This window comes from Pholcus phalangioides, unplaced genomic scaffold (assembly GCF_987345545.1).
Source record: "Pholcus phalangioides strain wild (caught in Gottingen) unplaced genomic scaffold, Ppha-v1.0 ptg000009l_1, whole genome shotgun sequence".
NCBI lineage: Eukaryota > Metazoa > Arthropoda > Arachnida > Araneae > Pholcidae > Pholcus > Pholcus phalangioides.
In genome coordinates this window covers 30,134,178-30,150,403 of record NW_028301602.1, presented here as the reverse complement: position 1 = coordinate 30,150,403, position 16,226 = coordinate 30,134,178, and the positions used below count along the sequence as shown (strand labels likewise).

Here is a 16,226-nt window from a genome sequence, read left to right as displayed (position 1 = left end):
GTTCAATGATTATGAATTGCAGATGTTCAATGATTATGAATTGCAGATGTTCAATGATTATGAATTGCAGATGTTCAATGATTATGAATTGCAGATGTTCAATGATTATGAATTGCAGATGTTCAATGATTATGAATTGCAGATGTTCAATGATTATGAATTGCAGATGTTCAATGATTATGAATTGCAGATGTTCAATGATTATGAATTGCAGATGTTCAATGATTATGAATTGCAGATGTTCAATGATTATGAATTGCAGATGTTCAATGATTATGAATTGCAGATGTTCAATGATTATGAATTGCAGATGTTCAATGATTATGAATTGCAGATGTTCAATGATTATGAATTGCAGATGTTCAATGATTATGAATTGCAGATGTTCAATGATTCAACCTATAATGATTAAATTTTGCAGATGTTCCAGTAAATATGCTTCCATGGCCTGGGACAAGTATGTCATTTAGTTATGGCAGCAGTGTGTACTTGCTGTTTGTAGATCATTATGGTAAAAGTGTCTTATTTGCTATTGATACTCATCTTAGTCCTATTCAAGATCCTGTCCTGCTCTTAGGAAAAGAGGTTTCCGATCTGATGGAACATTTGCAGGTAAATCCTTTTATATTAATTTCAAAAAATGTTTAAAAATCTTAAACATTAAAAAATATACAGCAGCACATTTTAAAAAAAAGTTTGATATTACACATTAGAAATTTTTTTTCCGAAAAAATAAAGTAATTAGATGGAATTTAAAAATGTAACAATTACATTATAAAATTACTTTGTAAAACATGACTTTTAGTCTAGATGCACTTCTCATGTTTAATCTATAACAATTACTTTCATAATGATACATTTCTCTAGTCCCTTGAGTATAGTTATATAGGTGTAACTATAACCTTGAGTTACTGTATATGGGATAAAGTATCAAATTACAATCTTAGATGTTCAAGAAAAGCTTAAAAACATTAACCTTTTTACATACAGGCTTTTGGCAACAAATTTGGACAATGTATAGTTTGAAGTATCAGTGATATATCTCAAATCGGCATTGTTAATATTTAGGAAATAGGGGAGATGAATGAGTGAAGCAGGTATGCCTTTGTTCCCTCTCCAAACACCCTTCCCTTATTTATGATATATTTCTTACTTATTAAACTGATAAAATGAATGAAAAAATCCCCGTTTATAGAGTAATGTTAATGAAGCAAGGGGCAGATGAAAGAAGGGACAGAGCTTGAATGTATTTATCTACTCTAGGCAAAGATATCTAGCATTGACATCTCGTTAACTTTTTTTATGTGGATATGCAGTCGAACTTCGCTGCAGTGAACCTGGGATACAGTGAACTCTCGGTTATAGTGAACTTTTTCAGTGGTCCCAACTGAACACCTATTTAACTAACTTCAATGTTTCAACAAATTTGGGTAGTGGACCTTGGGTTATAGTGAACTTTCTTTTGCGTTCGCAGATGGTTCACCATAACAGGGTTTAACTGTATTTATATTAATAGAAATTCTTTCATTTCTAATGGCAAAAGGAAAAATTAAATTGCAGTTTAATCTCTTGGTATTTCTGAACGCCTAATGAACATATTGTTATGGTTTTTCCTGGAATATGTCACTTTTATGTAATTTTTAATGCTTTCATTCATGATTTATTTGTACTTTTATTTTGATTCAAAGTAATTATATCCTCCTTGAAGGCAAGCATTGATGCTCAAGCAGAAAAGGTTAAACTCATGTCTGAGGCTTTAGCTTATGCAGTTCGGCCATCTGGTACTCAGCAGTTCACAAACATGCAAGTGTTTAGCGATTTATTTGTCGAGAATGAAATTCTGGTTGGATCATTTCACCCTTCAACTATCAGTTGGGAAGGATCAACTTTGATATTGGAAGAATATTTAAGAGGAACGGATGAACTTGCAGCTCAATTAACCAGTCTTGAACAGCAACTTAATGAACTTGATTCCATCTTACCAGGTATATTCAAAAAGTTCTAACAAGATGTTAAGTGTTTCAAATGAAGGTTTCGGAGGAATAAGTTATTTTTCTTCAAACTTTACAGGAGATGTGATTAAAGTTGTCATTTAAAAAAAGAGGAATTTTTTTTCACCTGAGAGTAATGTATACTGTTTTTGTCCAGTAAGGTAACTGATGTAATAGTAAATCATAAAATATATTGTTCAATTATAGAACTTGCGATTGCAGCTGTTTAAAATGGCATAGCAACAAAATATGTAGGTTTTCACAGGAAATAACTTACAGTAACCTGTACCCGAAGCTATATGAAACATTGTTAAAAATCTGATTTTGCAGAAATTTAACATGGATAGTTATTTTTCTGAACCCTTAATATGTTGAAATTGAGTTCAACTAGATAACATCGAAGGCTTGCTTTTACTTGCCATTTATATTTTCTCACATGCTAGGGAAAAGTTACCTCATTCAAATACAAATACATGGCCATGACAGGCAAAATGCTCAACGAGGTAAAGTTGATAGTGATTTAAAAAAACATGAATTGTTGAATATTGAACAATGAAATTCGAATGATTGCTTGAAGTTATTAGTTGTAATTTTTAACATAATTTTTTTTTTAAAGATCATTTTAAAGTACACTATGTATTCAAAAATTTAAAATCTGAGGGGAATAATTCAGTACGTAAAGAAGTATTATCCATAATGTGTTTTCTGCATGGACTTTTATAGCATTAACAATAAATGATTCTGAACATATCTAATTTCATATAAGGATTTATGTTTAGTGTCTTGCAACATATTATAATAAAAACCTCGTATCTATAGACATTGTACGTACTGATGAAAATACTCTGATAACTGGGAGAAAGGTGTTTTCTGGTGTTATCCATGCTCCATCTATTTCTGCCCAATCTGTTTACATTCATTCGGTTCAAGGTATTGACATACCCGAACTTCAGAAGCAAATTTATAGGTATGATCCATATTTTATATATATGTGTATATATATATATGTGTATATGTATATAATTTTTTTTTTTTTAAAGAAGTTGCTATCAGTATTTTTCAAATTCTTTGATTTCCTTAGATTTTTGATTACATATTGGTTTTTGTTATGTCCACAGGTTAGACAAACCAATAACAACCATTATGGGGACTTTGAGATTTGATAAGTCAGTTTCTGTGATTGGTGATGTTGATTCAACTAGTGGGATCAATGGAATTGATTTTAGTAAAGATGTGTTGACAACCAACTCTGAGCAGATTTGTCATGGTAAATTTTTAAGTTTTTTTGTTGGGGTGAGGAATTTAAGTAAAAATTCAATTTTGTAAAATTTGTAGTTTGTACAACTGAAAACTTTCTTGAATTTGTTCATTATCTAGAAAAATATATAATCTGTCTTACTCTTGTGCAGCAATTTCAAACATTTAATATAAGCTAGTTTTGATGTCGGATGCAAGCCAGTTCATTATAAAAAATGTAGCATGCATAAGACTCTTTAAATCAATTTTTATCTTATAAAATACATTACAATAAGATTTTTTCATGTTGCAATAATTACATACAGAATCAGATTCATCCCAGGGTGAAGATTTTTTTTAGAAAGATGACAAATGTTTTTTTAAACCTTGTAATTTTTCTGACACTGATCTTATTTCTCTTGAACTAGACAGTTTTTTTTAGTCCACAGAATGGGCTTTCATTTACAGTATCCAAAATCATTGAAATGGGTAACAACACACAAGTTGTCTGCTCAAGCAGATTTTACAAAGCAAATTGTTTCCATCCTGTTCCAAGAAGACTCATTTTGACACATTAAGTAGGTGCATCTAGCCAATACATTCGGTTCTTTTTTGGGAGAGACTTTATTTAAAAGGAATGAAATTTGGGCAACGTTTATTGTAAATCTCTCTTGTGAGGAGTAATATCAAAATTTTATTGTAAATCGCTTACTTATCACAGATGCTGGTGAGATTCTTTCATCATGAAAATGGCCTGTCACACTAGGACTTTGAATATAAATTTGATATTCATTTATTGACTTTTGTCCGTCACAGACAACCAGACTGTAATGATTCGGGACAATTTATGCATTGTTATGGTTATCAACTCTATCCAGAAGCGTTGTGTTAACTTCCTATCATATTTTTGGGTTTTTGAAAAAGCTGGAGATAAAACTTTTTGGCCTTGTTCTGTTATTCTTTGGAGATGTTTTAGTAGCTTGACGTGCACATGGAAGAGATTAACTCTAGATTCATAAACATGCATGGGAGATACACTATTCATAAACATTCGTCTCAGACAAACATATTATATTGATTTTTTGTTTTGTAGAATACAAGGAGCAATAAAAAACTTTAAATCTGAAAAGTTGTTTATTAATCATTAATTTTCTGAAATGAAAATGAACACAATAGTTATTCTGAGCAATCGACACATAATAAACAGTGGTGATCCATAGACATGAATTTTTTACATTGGGTATAACAGAACCTTGTCATTCGACGTTTTTTATAATCGCAGAAGGCACAATTTTTTTTTCCAGAGATCCACAGGGTTGTTTGATCAGCGGAAGAAGTTTCGCCAAGAACTTTTGCAATTTTCCCCCGTTTCTGTAATTCCCGCCCATTCTACAATCGCAACACTATTCATAAACATTTGTCTGTGAGACGACGTACTCACTGTAACTCCATTAGCATAAGTGCACTCTGACATGCGACAGGTGCAATATTAATCATTGAATGATCTAGGAAGGTACTTGAAAGTTCATCTTACTATCTCTTTCACTATAAAAGTTACAAGTGTTTACGTATTTTATGCGGTCTGTGAGACAAATGTTCATGAATCTAAGGTTAATCTAATTGGTATAATTTTCCATTATTTTAACATGAATGAATAAATGAACGCCAGAACTTTACTACTGGACTTATCCTGATGTGGAGATCTCTTCCAGCCCAGCTTCATTTCAGTCTGGAACACTTCATTTTTAGTCCAAAAAGAAAAAAACTAATATACAAAATTCTTACAATATATATATTTTCACAAATGGGTACTGTCATGATTTAACAAATTTTGTGGTGATAACAGACGAGATGGAGTTGGAAAAACATTCCAGGATTTTGTTAAGAATGTACATATTAGAATGAAGGTATATTTTATAAGCAATTGGAGAGGGAGCTCATGCCATCTCATCTGTTACCTTACACTTGTCATATTATACACAGAGGATACAACAAACATGACTAAAATGTTATTGTATAATATAAAATATCTATCGGAGCAAGTCATCTCTCTTAACACCTTGTTGGTGAGAAAATGTTTCATTCTTTCAAGTGTTTCATATACAAACAAGAGTGCCAACTCAATTTTTTGAACGATTGACTTGTTCAATCTTGATCAACTTGAACAATTAACACCTCAATCAGTTGGAATCAAGGCCTGAATCTTGAATCGCATAAGGCTATCTAAAAGTGAACATAGGCATTATCTGTAAATGTGTCTAAATTTAAAACGGAAGTGTTTGTAATTTTTTGATAGTCATGAGCGTTTTCCCACTATTTGAGTATTTTTAATTCCTTTTAATGAATCATAGAATTGAACTTCTTTTTTTTTCTTGTCTTTTGGCTGAGGCTTGCCTTTACTTATCTTAGCCAAAAGCCTTTAGAAGTTCGTTTACTGACTTGTTGTATTTTCCACTTGGTTTACTGCTGTCGCATTATAAACATTTTCTCTTTTGTCTCGTTCCCACGTTTGGATGAAATTCCAGAAGTAACGCGTGAAGTAACTTAAAACAGAAATTCCAGAAGTAACTTAAAATAGTTTTTATATTAATACTGTAAATTTCTTCCTATAATCTGTGCGTGCCAATTCAGTTATTTCGGAAAGTCATCGGTCACAGCAGGATATAATCTGCACATTAAAATTTTTTGAAATAAAACTTAACTGAAGTCAAAAATTAAGCTGCAAGTAATACAGCTTGGTCCAAAAGTCTCACTAATAAATTTGGATGCTTTCAGAGTATAATCTGTAGATTATATGTAGAAATTAGTGATTTTAAATTTTACGCATGTTTTCGCTTGTTTATTTCATTGTTATTTTTAAATTTTTCAGCAAGAATGACATTTAATAACAAACTGGTGGTCAATGGTGACCTTACAGTTCTGAATAAGATGAATAATATAAAAATTGGGTCTGAAGTTGTCACGTTATATCATAACCATATGGTGTTTGGAAAGAAAACTTTCAAAGGTGGAATTGTTTCCGGTGATGTTGTAGCTGATTATGTTGATGGTATTGGTGTTCAACAGTTTTATAGTCAAGCAATGACAAAGACTGGCGACCAAACATTCACAGCAGCTAAACACTTCATGGGCTCTTTCAGAACACAGAACATAACCGTTAATGGAAAAATTAATTCGTATGATATCAATGACTTGGCAACAGACATTGTCAGAATAGATATTCCTGCAGCAATGTATGGCAAGACGTTCCTTCAAGATTTGCATATCAAAGGTGAATTAAAAATTTCTGGAACACTAAATGGATTGAAGATTCCAGATGACTTGTTTATAAAAACTCAGTCAAACATTATCACTGCCAAGAAAGATTTCTATAATGTATTTGCTGAAGACGTCAGTGCAACAGGTACAGTTGATGGTCTCGATCTACCATTAGATGTAATTACCTTAAGTGCCGATGAAGCAATTCAAAACACATTGTATTTCACAGATGGCATTTCAGTAGAGAACGATATATTTGTACATGGTACCATTGATGGAATAGATGTATCTGAATTGGCCAAAGCCGTTCTGAAATCTGATGATACTCAGCGTATCGATACTGCAGTGTTTGGTGGTTCACTTGAGATTTTGAGTGACTTGAACATAGATGGAAATGTCAATGGAATTCCTCTATATGATGTAGCAAATGATGTAGTGTATGAAGGTGATACAAATATTGTTATAAAGTCCAGAAAGCATTTTGCGAAACTGACTGCCAATTCAGTCCAAGCTAAGAAGCACATTAATAATTACAACATTAAAGAGGATTTTATGACTGTCGAAGGTGACCAAACAATTTATGGTAAGTTGAACTATGAAACTCTTCACTAGTCTTGTTTTCACTGTTCTGTCTGTATAATAAATTTCTAAGTTCCTAATTTCATCTAAAGAAAACCTTTACAAAAAATTTATTGACATTATAAAATGCCAGAATAATTTACATGCCATTTTATATCAGCTGAAAGCATTTATGTATTTCATAAGCATTTACTTCTATAACCATTGTGACTTTTTGAATAGTTTGTGATCAAAAACTACTTAACACAAATAAATCTTCTCTACACTGTAAACTATCACAAATATATTATGAAAATGTGATAAATGTCTTGCATTGTCATGCATGTGATCCACAATTTATTTGTTCAAGTTAGTCAAATTCTTGTAGGTGAATGAGATTAGGGCTAGAGAGTTGACAGTTTTGTCTATTTTCCTGTAATACTTGCAGCAAATGTGACTGTTGCAGATATGTCTTTTTTTTCTGTGGTTCCTCCCAATTTAGAGGCACTAATACGAGCCAATCTCCTTATTAAAGTCTCGCCACAGAGCCAATGCATAAGGAGTTTTTGTAATTTCCTTTATTTTCCTTTTTCATTGAATTTTTCTGAATTCAATCATTACACTTAACTTTATTTGAAATATAGATAGCAGCTCTAAAAATTCACAATCCTAGTTACGCATTCAGACTGTTTGATACTTGCACACACTTCAGCACAACCGTTCGGTAGTAAATTGCCCGTGTGGTGATACTGGAATTGTTCAGTTAGAAAGAAAAGTCCTTGGCTGCAAATTAATGATAGAGCATATAATTTCAAATCATATGCTCTATTTGTCAAAAATTAGTTAAAAAATTGTTCCCACTATACCTGCCAACTTATCCCAGATGCAAGGTAAGTAGTCAGAGAATGGTGGTTAATAGGATCTGAGGAATAAAATGTCAATAACTAAAACTTTTATTTCAATACAATGCAGAAAAAATATGCATGGTAAGCACTTTTATATTTTGAAGTAGAAAACAAATGTCGAAAGAAGTTAAAAAAAAATAAGGAAGTTATCATTTACAGCTTTGTCTACCGAGAAAAGATAGTTGATCGCTCAACTTGAACTGGTAGTTGTAATTTTCTTTGCACAATTTTGCTATGGTTATACCAAATCTGGGTTAGTATATGATGTATGTTTTATGTAAATGTTCTCCCTAGATTATTCACATAAACCAATGGTAACAAGTTACTGCTAATTGTCATGTGCGTGTATGTTATTCGTCATGGAATTTTAATATTTTTTGATGTATTAAATTTATTCTATAGTTAACTTTGTATTTTATCTTTTGCTAGATGAGAAAAGGTTTTATGCTCCTGTAACATTCCAAAGCATCACAACAGGTATGTGAGACTTTTCCAATAACTTGTAAATTTCCTGGACTACTTTTAATGATTTTAAATTTTGGACCAATTTTTTTTTTTTTTTTTGACATCACATTGATTTCTAGTTCAACTAATTAGGTGTTTAAATAACAGTAACAACTTATAATAACATATAAACTATACAGTGGAACTTTGGTTAGCGAGCAGTTAGCATAATGAGCAGAGACTTTGAATAAATTTTAGCTGGGTTAATGAGTGATGGTTCGCATGACGAGTAAAATTTTTGCATTTTTTTCAATTCTCACATCACAACTGGGCTGATGGTATTTTTCTTTTGCCCGTACACATTGAATTTTGGGTAATATTCTTTTCTAAAATCGTCTCCGATAAGCATGCTTCAGTTGGGAAAATTAACACATGCAAGTGTGAAATATTTTCAATACAAAACTAGATATGGCATAGCAGTGATGTGTATTTGCACTCGAAGTCATTTTTAAAATTCTGCTTGAAAAAAAACTGTGGGCTGATTGCATTATTGAACGTGATTTTTGAGGAGGGAACAAGAACCATTACTTGTCTAAGATTTTGTGTTTGGGGAAGACCACAGACTAGAAGTGAATGAGGATTTCATTCAGGAACTAGTGGTGAAAAATATCTAGAAGTTGATGGTAGATGTAATGATGGATCTCTTTTGCATGCGCCAGCAAGCGTTTATGGACATTATCTTTTTTGAGGTATATATATCACACGTAAAATGAGAGAGATGTGAGAATCTGAAAAATTCTGTAGAAAAGAACCATCCAAATAAAGCTGTAACAATGTGCAAGCAATGAATCTCTCCAACGAACACAGCAATTTACTATTGTCTAGAAATCCTGAAAAGACAAACAAGTGTCATTGGATAAGGTTCTTTTTTTAAAGTCATGTAAAAAGATTAAGTTGACAAACAATAGTCTGTAAATCGTTCTAAACGATAGTCCTCTTTCTCTCGTTGTTTAGAGTAAGTTTAATTGTAAACATTGTCATATTGTATGTTTACTTATGACGTTATTTATATTATGTAATTTTATTGCATTATGTATAATTATTAGTGCTGGGAATCACAATTTTTAACTGGTTAATCAGAAAATTTCAAATTAATCAATTTTTGTGACCAAATAGTAAAATACTATAAGAATATTTTATTCATTTCCCTCACCTATTCGGTACATGCAAACAAATATAAGAATGTTAAATTACAGCTGTCCCCTTCAAGCAATTTAATATGCTGAACATATAATTAGCTGTAATTTTTTCACTTTGATCTTGTCCTTTTTGAAAAAAGTGTTATTTTCAGTTATTCACTGATTTCGAAACTTTCTTTCAAACTGATCACAACTCGGGTCTATCACTATCTATGGGCGATTTACTACCTAGTGAGTTGTGCCGGAAGTGTACCTGTGTGTATCTAACAGTCTGAATGCATATGTAGTGTTTGATTTTTTCAGTGTTGCCATCTATATTTCAGAAGTGAGTGTGTTGATTGAATTACATTTGTACTGTTTGTAGGTCTGTTGCTTTCTGTGGCAAGACTTTTCAAAGGGAAGATCGGCTCGAATTTGCGCTTTGAAGTTGGGAACCACAGAAAACCAACTTCAGCCTACCACCACTGTGGCGAGGTTGGGGTTCGAACCTGGAACCTCGCAACAAGAGTCCATCACTATGACCACTTGACAACCACAGCGGCTGATTTCAAAACTGCTTTCGATTATACTGTTGCTTGTTTTCCTAGAAACCTTTTTGAATACTACATGTGAGGGGATGAGCTGATTCTTCCAAAGAATACAAAAAAATACTGTTCATAGTGGAGACAATAAATCTTGGTAGTCTTTTTTTTTTTTTTTAAACTTTTGATGTGGAATTTTCCCAACGATGCCTACACTCCCATCAAACTCAATTTTAAACTGAAATCACCAGTTTTCGTTGAATCTAATTTGATCAAAATATTGATTCAAATATTTTTAAATATGTTCACTTATTCAAAATGTTCTGCATAGAGCATGTCAAAAAAATCATCTAATCTGTTTTTTCAAAAAAAAAAAATTGAGTTAATTCACAAATTTGTATTTAAAATTTTAATCAAATAGTCGATTAACTGAGTTAAATTTTTAACTACAATTAACAATTGATCGATTTACCGACCTGATTAATTGGACCAGCCCTAATAATTGTGTAACTATTGATTGAATGCCATTTTTGTAAGTCATTTTTATGTGAATGAATAATTGTAGAACGAATTATCTGAGTTTCCACCATTTTTTTTTTTTTTCCAATGGGGAAGTTCGATTTGAATAAAGAGTTGTTCATGTAATGAGCACATTGGTTAACACTTAATACATTCTGCCAAAGTTCCACTGTACAAGCATTTAGGACCCTTCATTTATTTTAAATTTGTTCTAACTATAAGTTTAAGTAATCAAAGTGCTTGAGATGGCCATAAAACATTGCTTGTCTGCAAGATGTAGCCATGTTAATTATCAGCGATACCCTAACATCAGTAAATATGCCTGTCTTTTTTATCATGACTTGTGAATAAATGTTTTTATAAGAATGCGAGGTCAAATCTTGAATTTGCTCAGAGTGCATCTAATTGAAAAAAAATCAGAAGAATGAGATTAAATATGGGATGACATAAGCCAGAGGAACGTTAAAGTATTATAATGAATTGTTAATTCTCCAAAACAGTTTTCTAAGAACAAGATACACATTTTTGATCAAGATACACATTTTAATTTTTAAATTCTGTTGGATGAAGTGTTTATTTTGTAAACCTTGTGAAAAATGCTCAAGTTCTGAAATTGCTGAATGTTTTTTTTTGTTTACAGCTGATGATATGGTCAGTGGCGTTAATCTTACTCAGCTCTATTTAAACCGAATCACATTATCTGTGGAAAACGAGCTTTCAGAAGATCTAGAATTTGTTGACTATGTGGTAATAAATAGTGACCTAATAATGTATGGCACTCTAGATGGATACAAGTTTCCTGAGGATTTTGTTATTGGAAGTACAGATCAGGAGATAACAAACAAAATGTTCCATGACACTACCTATGTTGGTAACCTTACAGTATATGGCGACATTAATACCGCATTTTTTGGTGGAGTTCACTTGCAGGACTTTGTTCATGAAAGAGTTACATTGACTAGTGATCAAGTTCTGGATGGTGACATTTATCTTGGTAATGCGACGGCAATGAGCATTGATGTCTCTGGGAGCGTGAATGATCTGAACATAGTTGATTTCGCCAATAATGTCATGTCTTTAACAAAAGACCAAACAGTTTGGTCTTTCAAGGAATTTCTAGGTATTTTTGTTTTAATTTAATTGCAAAATTGAGTTTCTTAGAATTTGTTTAAATCTATAAATAACGTAAATGTAGAAATATATTGATGTAACAGATGAGATGGTTTTTTTTTTTTTTAAATAAAGGAACAGGAAAACTACAAGTCAGTCTCCTGAACCTTAGAATTGAATATTTTAAAATTGTATTTTTTTTTATTTCAGAGTTGAAAAACAAAAAATCTATCAGAATAATTTAAAAAAAAAATTGTTAATAAAAAAGCTGTCATTAAAATTATATCTGAAAATTCTCAATCTTTCAGGAACTACTTCTGTTTGGCAATCCATGACCACAATTAACGGAATCAATGGCATAAATCTTGCCGAGGTGAACAGAAGAGCAGTGAAACTGAACTATGATAATGTTATAACATCTCCTGTTGTCTTCAGAGACAGATTGAGTTTCAATAGTTTATCTGTGTTTGGCTTGATTAATGATGTAAACTTGACACAACTGGACTTGGACAGTATGAAAACTGAGGAGGTACAATATGTGTCTGGTCCATGTACATTTCGTAAAGGATTTCATGTGGAGGGTGATATAATCTCATCAAATATAAATGGGATTGATGTGTCTCAAGACATCCTGACGAAAACTAAACCTCAAGTAATAAAAGGTTGTCTTTTAATTAATTTGAAGTTATATGCAGCTTTTTAAATTGCTTAAGATAAAATATGCTTAATATTAATATACAAGACTTTTGCCTTAAGGTCACTGAAACCACCTCATTAGAGATCAATATTGTCTGGATACTGGAAGACTACTACTTGGCGATCCAGTATGAATATTTCAATGGTGTTACTCGGACAGGGACATTAAAGTAATGTGGTGGGAAGACCTTGGCCACCTTAAGACTTGACATGCTAGTCTATTCGTTATTCCAGTATGACTAATAACTAGATTGGCCATGATCAGAATATAAATATATTGGTAAAGGTTGATCTCAGTGTTTTTTTCCCCCAATGTAAAGAACCACAAACATAATAACTAATTATGCTAATTATTTATTAGGTCATTTTAGTTCTAATTGACAAAGAAAAATGCTGTTCTTTAAAAAAAATATATAGCACACTAACCTGTGGCACTTTTGAAGCAATGTTTCTCAACTGCTGGGCCGTGACGTCAATTCATACCATAAGATTATCGTTCTTGAGATAAGTCTTTTTAAGATGTCTGTAATTAGTTTATTTTTAATTAGTTATTTTGATATTAGTTTAACCATATAAATGTTTAATTATAGGGTAATTGGCTGTTTTTGGTTCATTGTCATTCATAAACTGTCATAAATTTTCCACAAAACTAGGTCCTCAACTCATAGAAATTTAATTTACCATGCTGCAGTGTCAAAAAGATTGAGAACCACTGCTTTAAGGTACCATCCATAATTAAAGGGTTAATTTCATTAATGTCTAATTTTCAATTATTAAATATTTTAATTAAAAATTAGACATTTTAAGTTTTTTTCAGACAATGAAAATAAAAAATTTAAGAATTCATTACCTCTATCTAGTTCTGAAGATTTGACTATCAAGAAATATTTTTTCAGTAACTTAATGCAAACTATTTTTTTATAGGGACATTCACTTTCAATAACCTATCCGTACTTGGAAATATGGACGTTCACGGTCTTGTTGATGGTGTGGATCTTTCGGAGCTGGCACTCAACTTGGCGAAAATTGGACATCACAATATTATAAATTCGGATTTGGTATTCAAAGAATTTGTGCAAGTTACTGGTGATCTTGATGTCACTGGCCTGGTTAATGGCTTGGATTTAAAACACCTGGAAGGAACAGCTATAACTAAGTCTGGAGCACAACATATGACTGTTCATAAAGTTCTTAGGGGTAACATAACTGTTTATGGGGATGTTGATGTTTTTTATATCAACGGTATTGATTGGTCAGATTTCATGGAAGATATTGTCTATGTTGACACTTCTCAAGTAAGTATAGTTATCTATATATAAAATTTTGATTTTCTTATGTCTGTATGTTCCGTATACAAATCTACAATTTTAGACAAATTTCGAAATTTAACTTGTATTAAACAAGACCAGACTTGAATGATATGTTACTTTAACAGTTCGTTAGATCAGGGTAAGTGTCCAAAATGGGCAAAAAACTGTCAGGTAACAATGAGTTACCATGGTTCTCTAATAATGCATCTCAGATATGTTTATTCTTTCACAATGGTTTGACTTCTTCAATGCCCCCGGTATATTGAAAAAACTAGACAGCACCGGGTATCATCGCTAGTAAGAAAATAAACAAAATTTTTGTTTTAAGTTTAAATGTTTGAGATATCTTGCCTTTCATGTTGTATATCATTTGCATTAAAAGGCTTTTGTGTGTAATTGAAAAATGTACAGTATTGTCGTCTAATTTGGCATTAATTAGTTGAACTAGTTCTCTCCAATTGTCGGACTATGCTCTTTATATAAAGTGCATAGCTAGCAGTACAAACCCCAAATTGCTGGAAGACTGAGCCTATAAGCATACTTCTAATTCGAAAAAGTATCCAAATAAAGTGTATAACTCGGATATGTCATTCATATTGCACAGGATCGTATGGTTATTGAAATAAAATTACTTTTTATATGGACACCCTGTGCTTAGAAACCCAGTTAATAAGTTGTCCTGCTTATCATGTTTGAAAAGTTCAATGTTTCTAAGTGCAGTATTTGTTGAGATATTTGAATTGAAAAAAATAGAGAAAAGTGTTGGGAACAGGATGAATTGTAATTAAACTATTTTGTTTCCCTTTTTACCCCTGTTTAAAAAGTAATTTTTTTTTATGAACTATATAATCCCTTGCAAAATGAATAATATATATCAGAGTTCTACATGTTATTTGAATATTTCTAATTGGAAATACACCTCTAGGATTGACAGTTCGCCAATAATATGTGGTGTGAGCTGTTAGCTATGTACCCTGCAGAATTATGTCAATTGCATGCGAATTCCAGAGAAATTGGAGCATTTAAAGCAGTTAAATTGCAGCTTGATAAAGTGGGGAATGTGTAATTAGGAGACACTGCTGCATATTTTAATTTTTGAATGCTTGTATTTTTTTTCAAATATAATTGTCTTCCTGCTGTATTAACATCATTAGTCATTTTAGATTGTGCTTGCAGCATGTGTGCTTAGATTGAACATAGAAAAACTTGAGTAACGTTAAGTTTTCTTTCAAATATATATGAATGTCACAAGTCATCTAGATCTTTAATGTAATTGTTCGTAGAATTATAGTCTGATTCAGAAGTATATGGACAAGTTTTTCTTGCATTACAAATCGACTGTTCCACATTTTCATCCCAAATTTTTATATACATGAACTCCATGCCAGTAGTCATTTTACAATAGTTGAGCAGAATTTTTTCAAGAAATGAATCAACAAAAATTAAAAAATGAAAAGCAGCCAGTTTCAAAAGTAAATAGACATCAGCATAATTTTGATATTTAGTTTGTTATACCATTGCCACGAATCATTTGAAGTATTTGATCAGGTATGCTAAAAAATTATTTATCAGTTTTTGGTGGAAACTGGACTTTTGGCCTACCCTGTATCTATAAGAAAAAAATCCAAATAAAACCAACTTTGTATAATTTCCGTTACTTCAATGCCATAATACTTGAAAATTGATAACATTGGGGATAAAATATAAAGTGATAGACCCTTTCCCCAAAGGTTTTCCATTAAATTAAGATCTCTGGGCTCGCAGCTGATCATTCTAACTCTTGTCACTTCTTAGTTAACCTTGAACTGGTAGATGTGGGAATAGGGAGTATTGGCCTGTTGAAACAACTAAGGCCCCTTTTACATGGAATGGATGCAGGTCCAGATCTGCATGCTCTTTCACGCAAGCACTAACGCCCGCATCTTTAGTGAAATTTGTGCATAAACTTTTTTTTTGTAATTCTCTTTCACCCAATTCAGTGCCCATAGGCAGCCTAGAGTCATTCTTTGGTGGTTTAATCTAGAGTACTATAGAATATGGGATTATTCTATAGAAGATGCCTTCAGTTTCATCCTCACAAGTAGTCGATGGGAGAAAATATCTTAAAATATTTTCAATAGATTTTGAGAAAAATCCAAGATCTGTCTTTTTGGAAAAATATGAAAAATTCCAAAAACATTCAATGATGCTCCAAAAAAAAAAATTCGGGAGGTGTCAAAGACTTTGCAAAGTAGAAAAAAGAGGGAGTGGTGGAGACTTTCAAAATGCCTGTACTTAGAAATATTCACATCAAAATTCTGTCTTAAGCCCGAATTAGACTATAAAAATTTTGATTCTTTTACAAATGCAACCAATAAGCTTATTGGTTGTATTTGCTCGAATGTAACCGATAAATTTATTGGTTGCTTTTTTTTTCAAGTTTTATAAAATAACTTTCATAAACCTTTTTAGAGTGAAATCCATCCTTATATTATTTATT

The 16,226-nt window shown here is 31.8% G+C and overlaps 1 protein-coding gene across 1 annotated transcript in view; it reads left to right on the top strand.

Moving 5' to 3' along the window:
• Nucleotides 1-16,226, top strand: part of LOC149082676 (uncharacterized) — a 46,116-nt gene that overhangs the window by 20,369 nt on the left and 9,521 nt on the right. Inside the window, exons 9-17 of the mRNA XM_089235949.1 lie at nucleotides 422-612; nucleotides 1,709-1,985; nucleotides 2,811-2,958; nucleotides 3,110-3,258; nucleotides 6,097-7,068; nucleotides 8,378-8,425; nucleotides 11,272-11,751; nucleotides 12,050-12,403; nucleotides 13,362-13,732. Coding sequence (XP_089092075.1) covers nucleotides 422-612; nucleotides 1,709-1,985; nucleotides 2,811-2,958; nucleotides 3,110-3,258; nucleotides 6,097-7,068; nucleotides 8,378-8,425; nucleotides 11,272-11,751; nucleotides 12,050-12,403; nucleotides 13,362-13,732 — 2,990 coding nt within the window. The remainder of the gene's footprint in view (nucleotides 1-421; nucleotides 613-1,708; nucleotides 1,986-2,810; nucleotides 2,959-3,109; nucleotides 3,259-6,096; nucleotides 7,069-8,377; nucleotides 8,426-11,271; nucleotides 11,752-12,049; nucleotides 12,404-13,361; nucleotides 13,733-16,226) is intronic.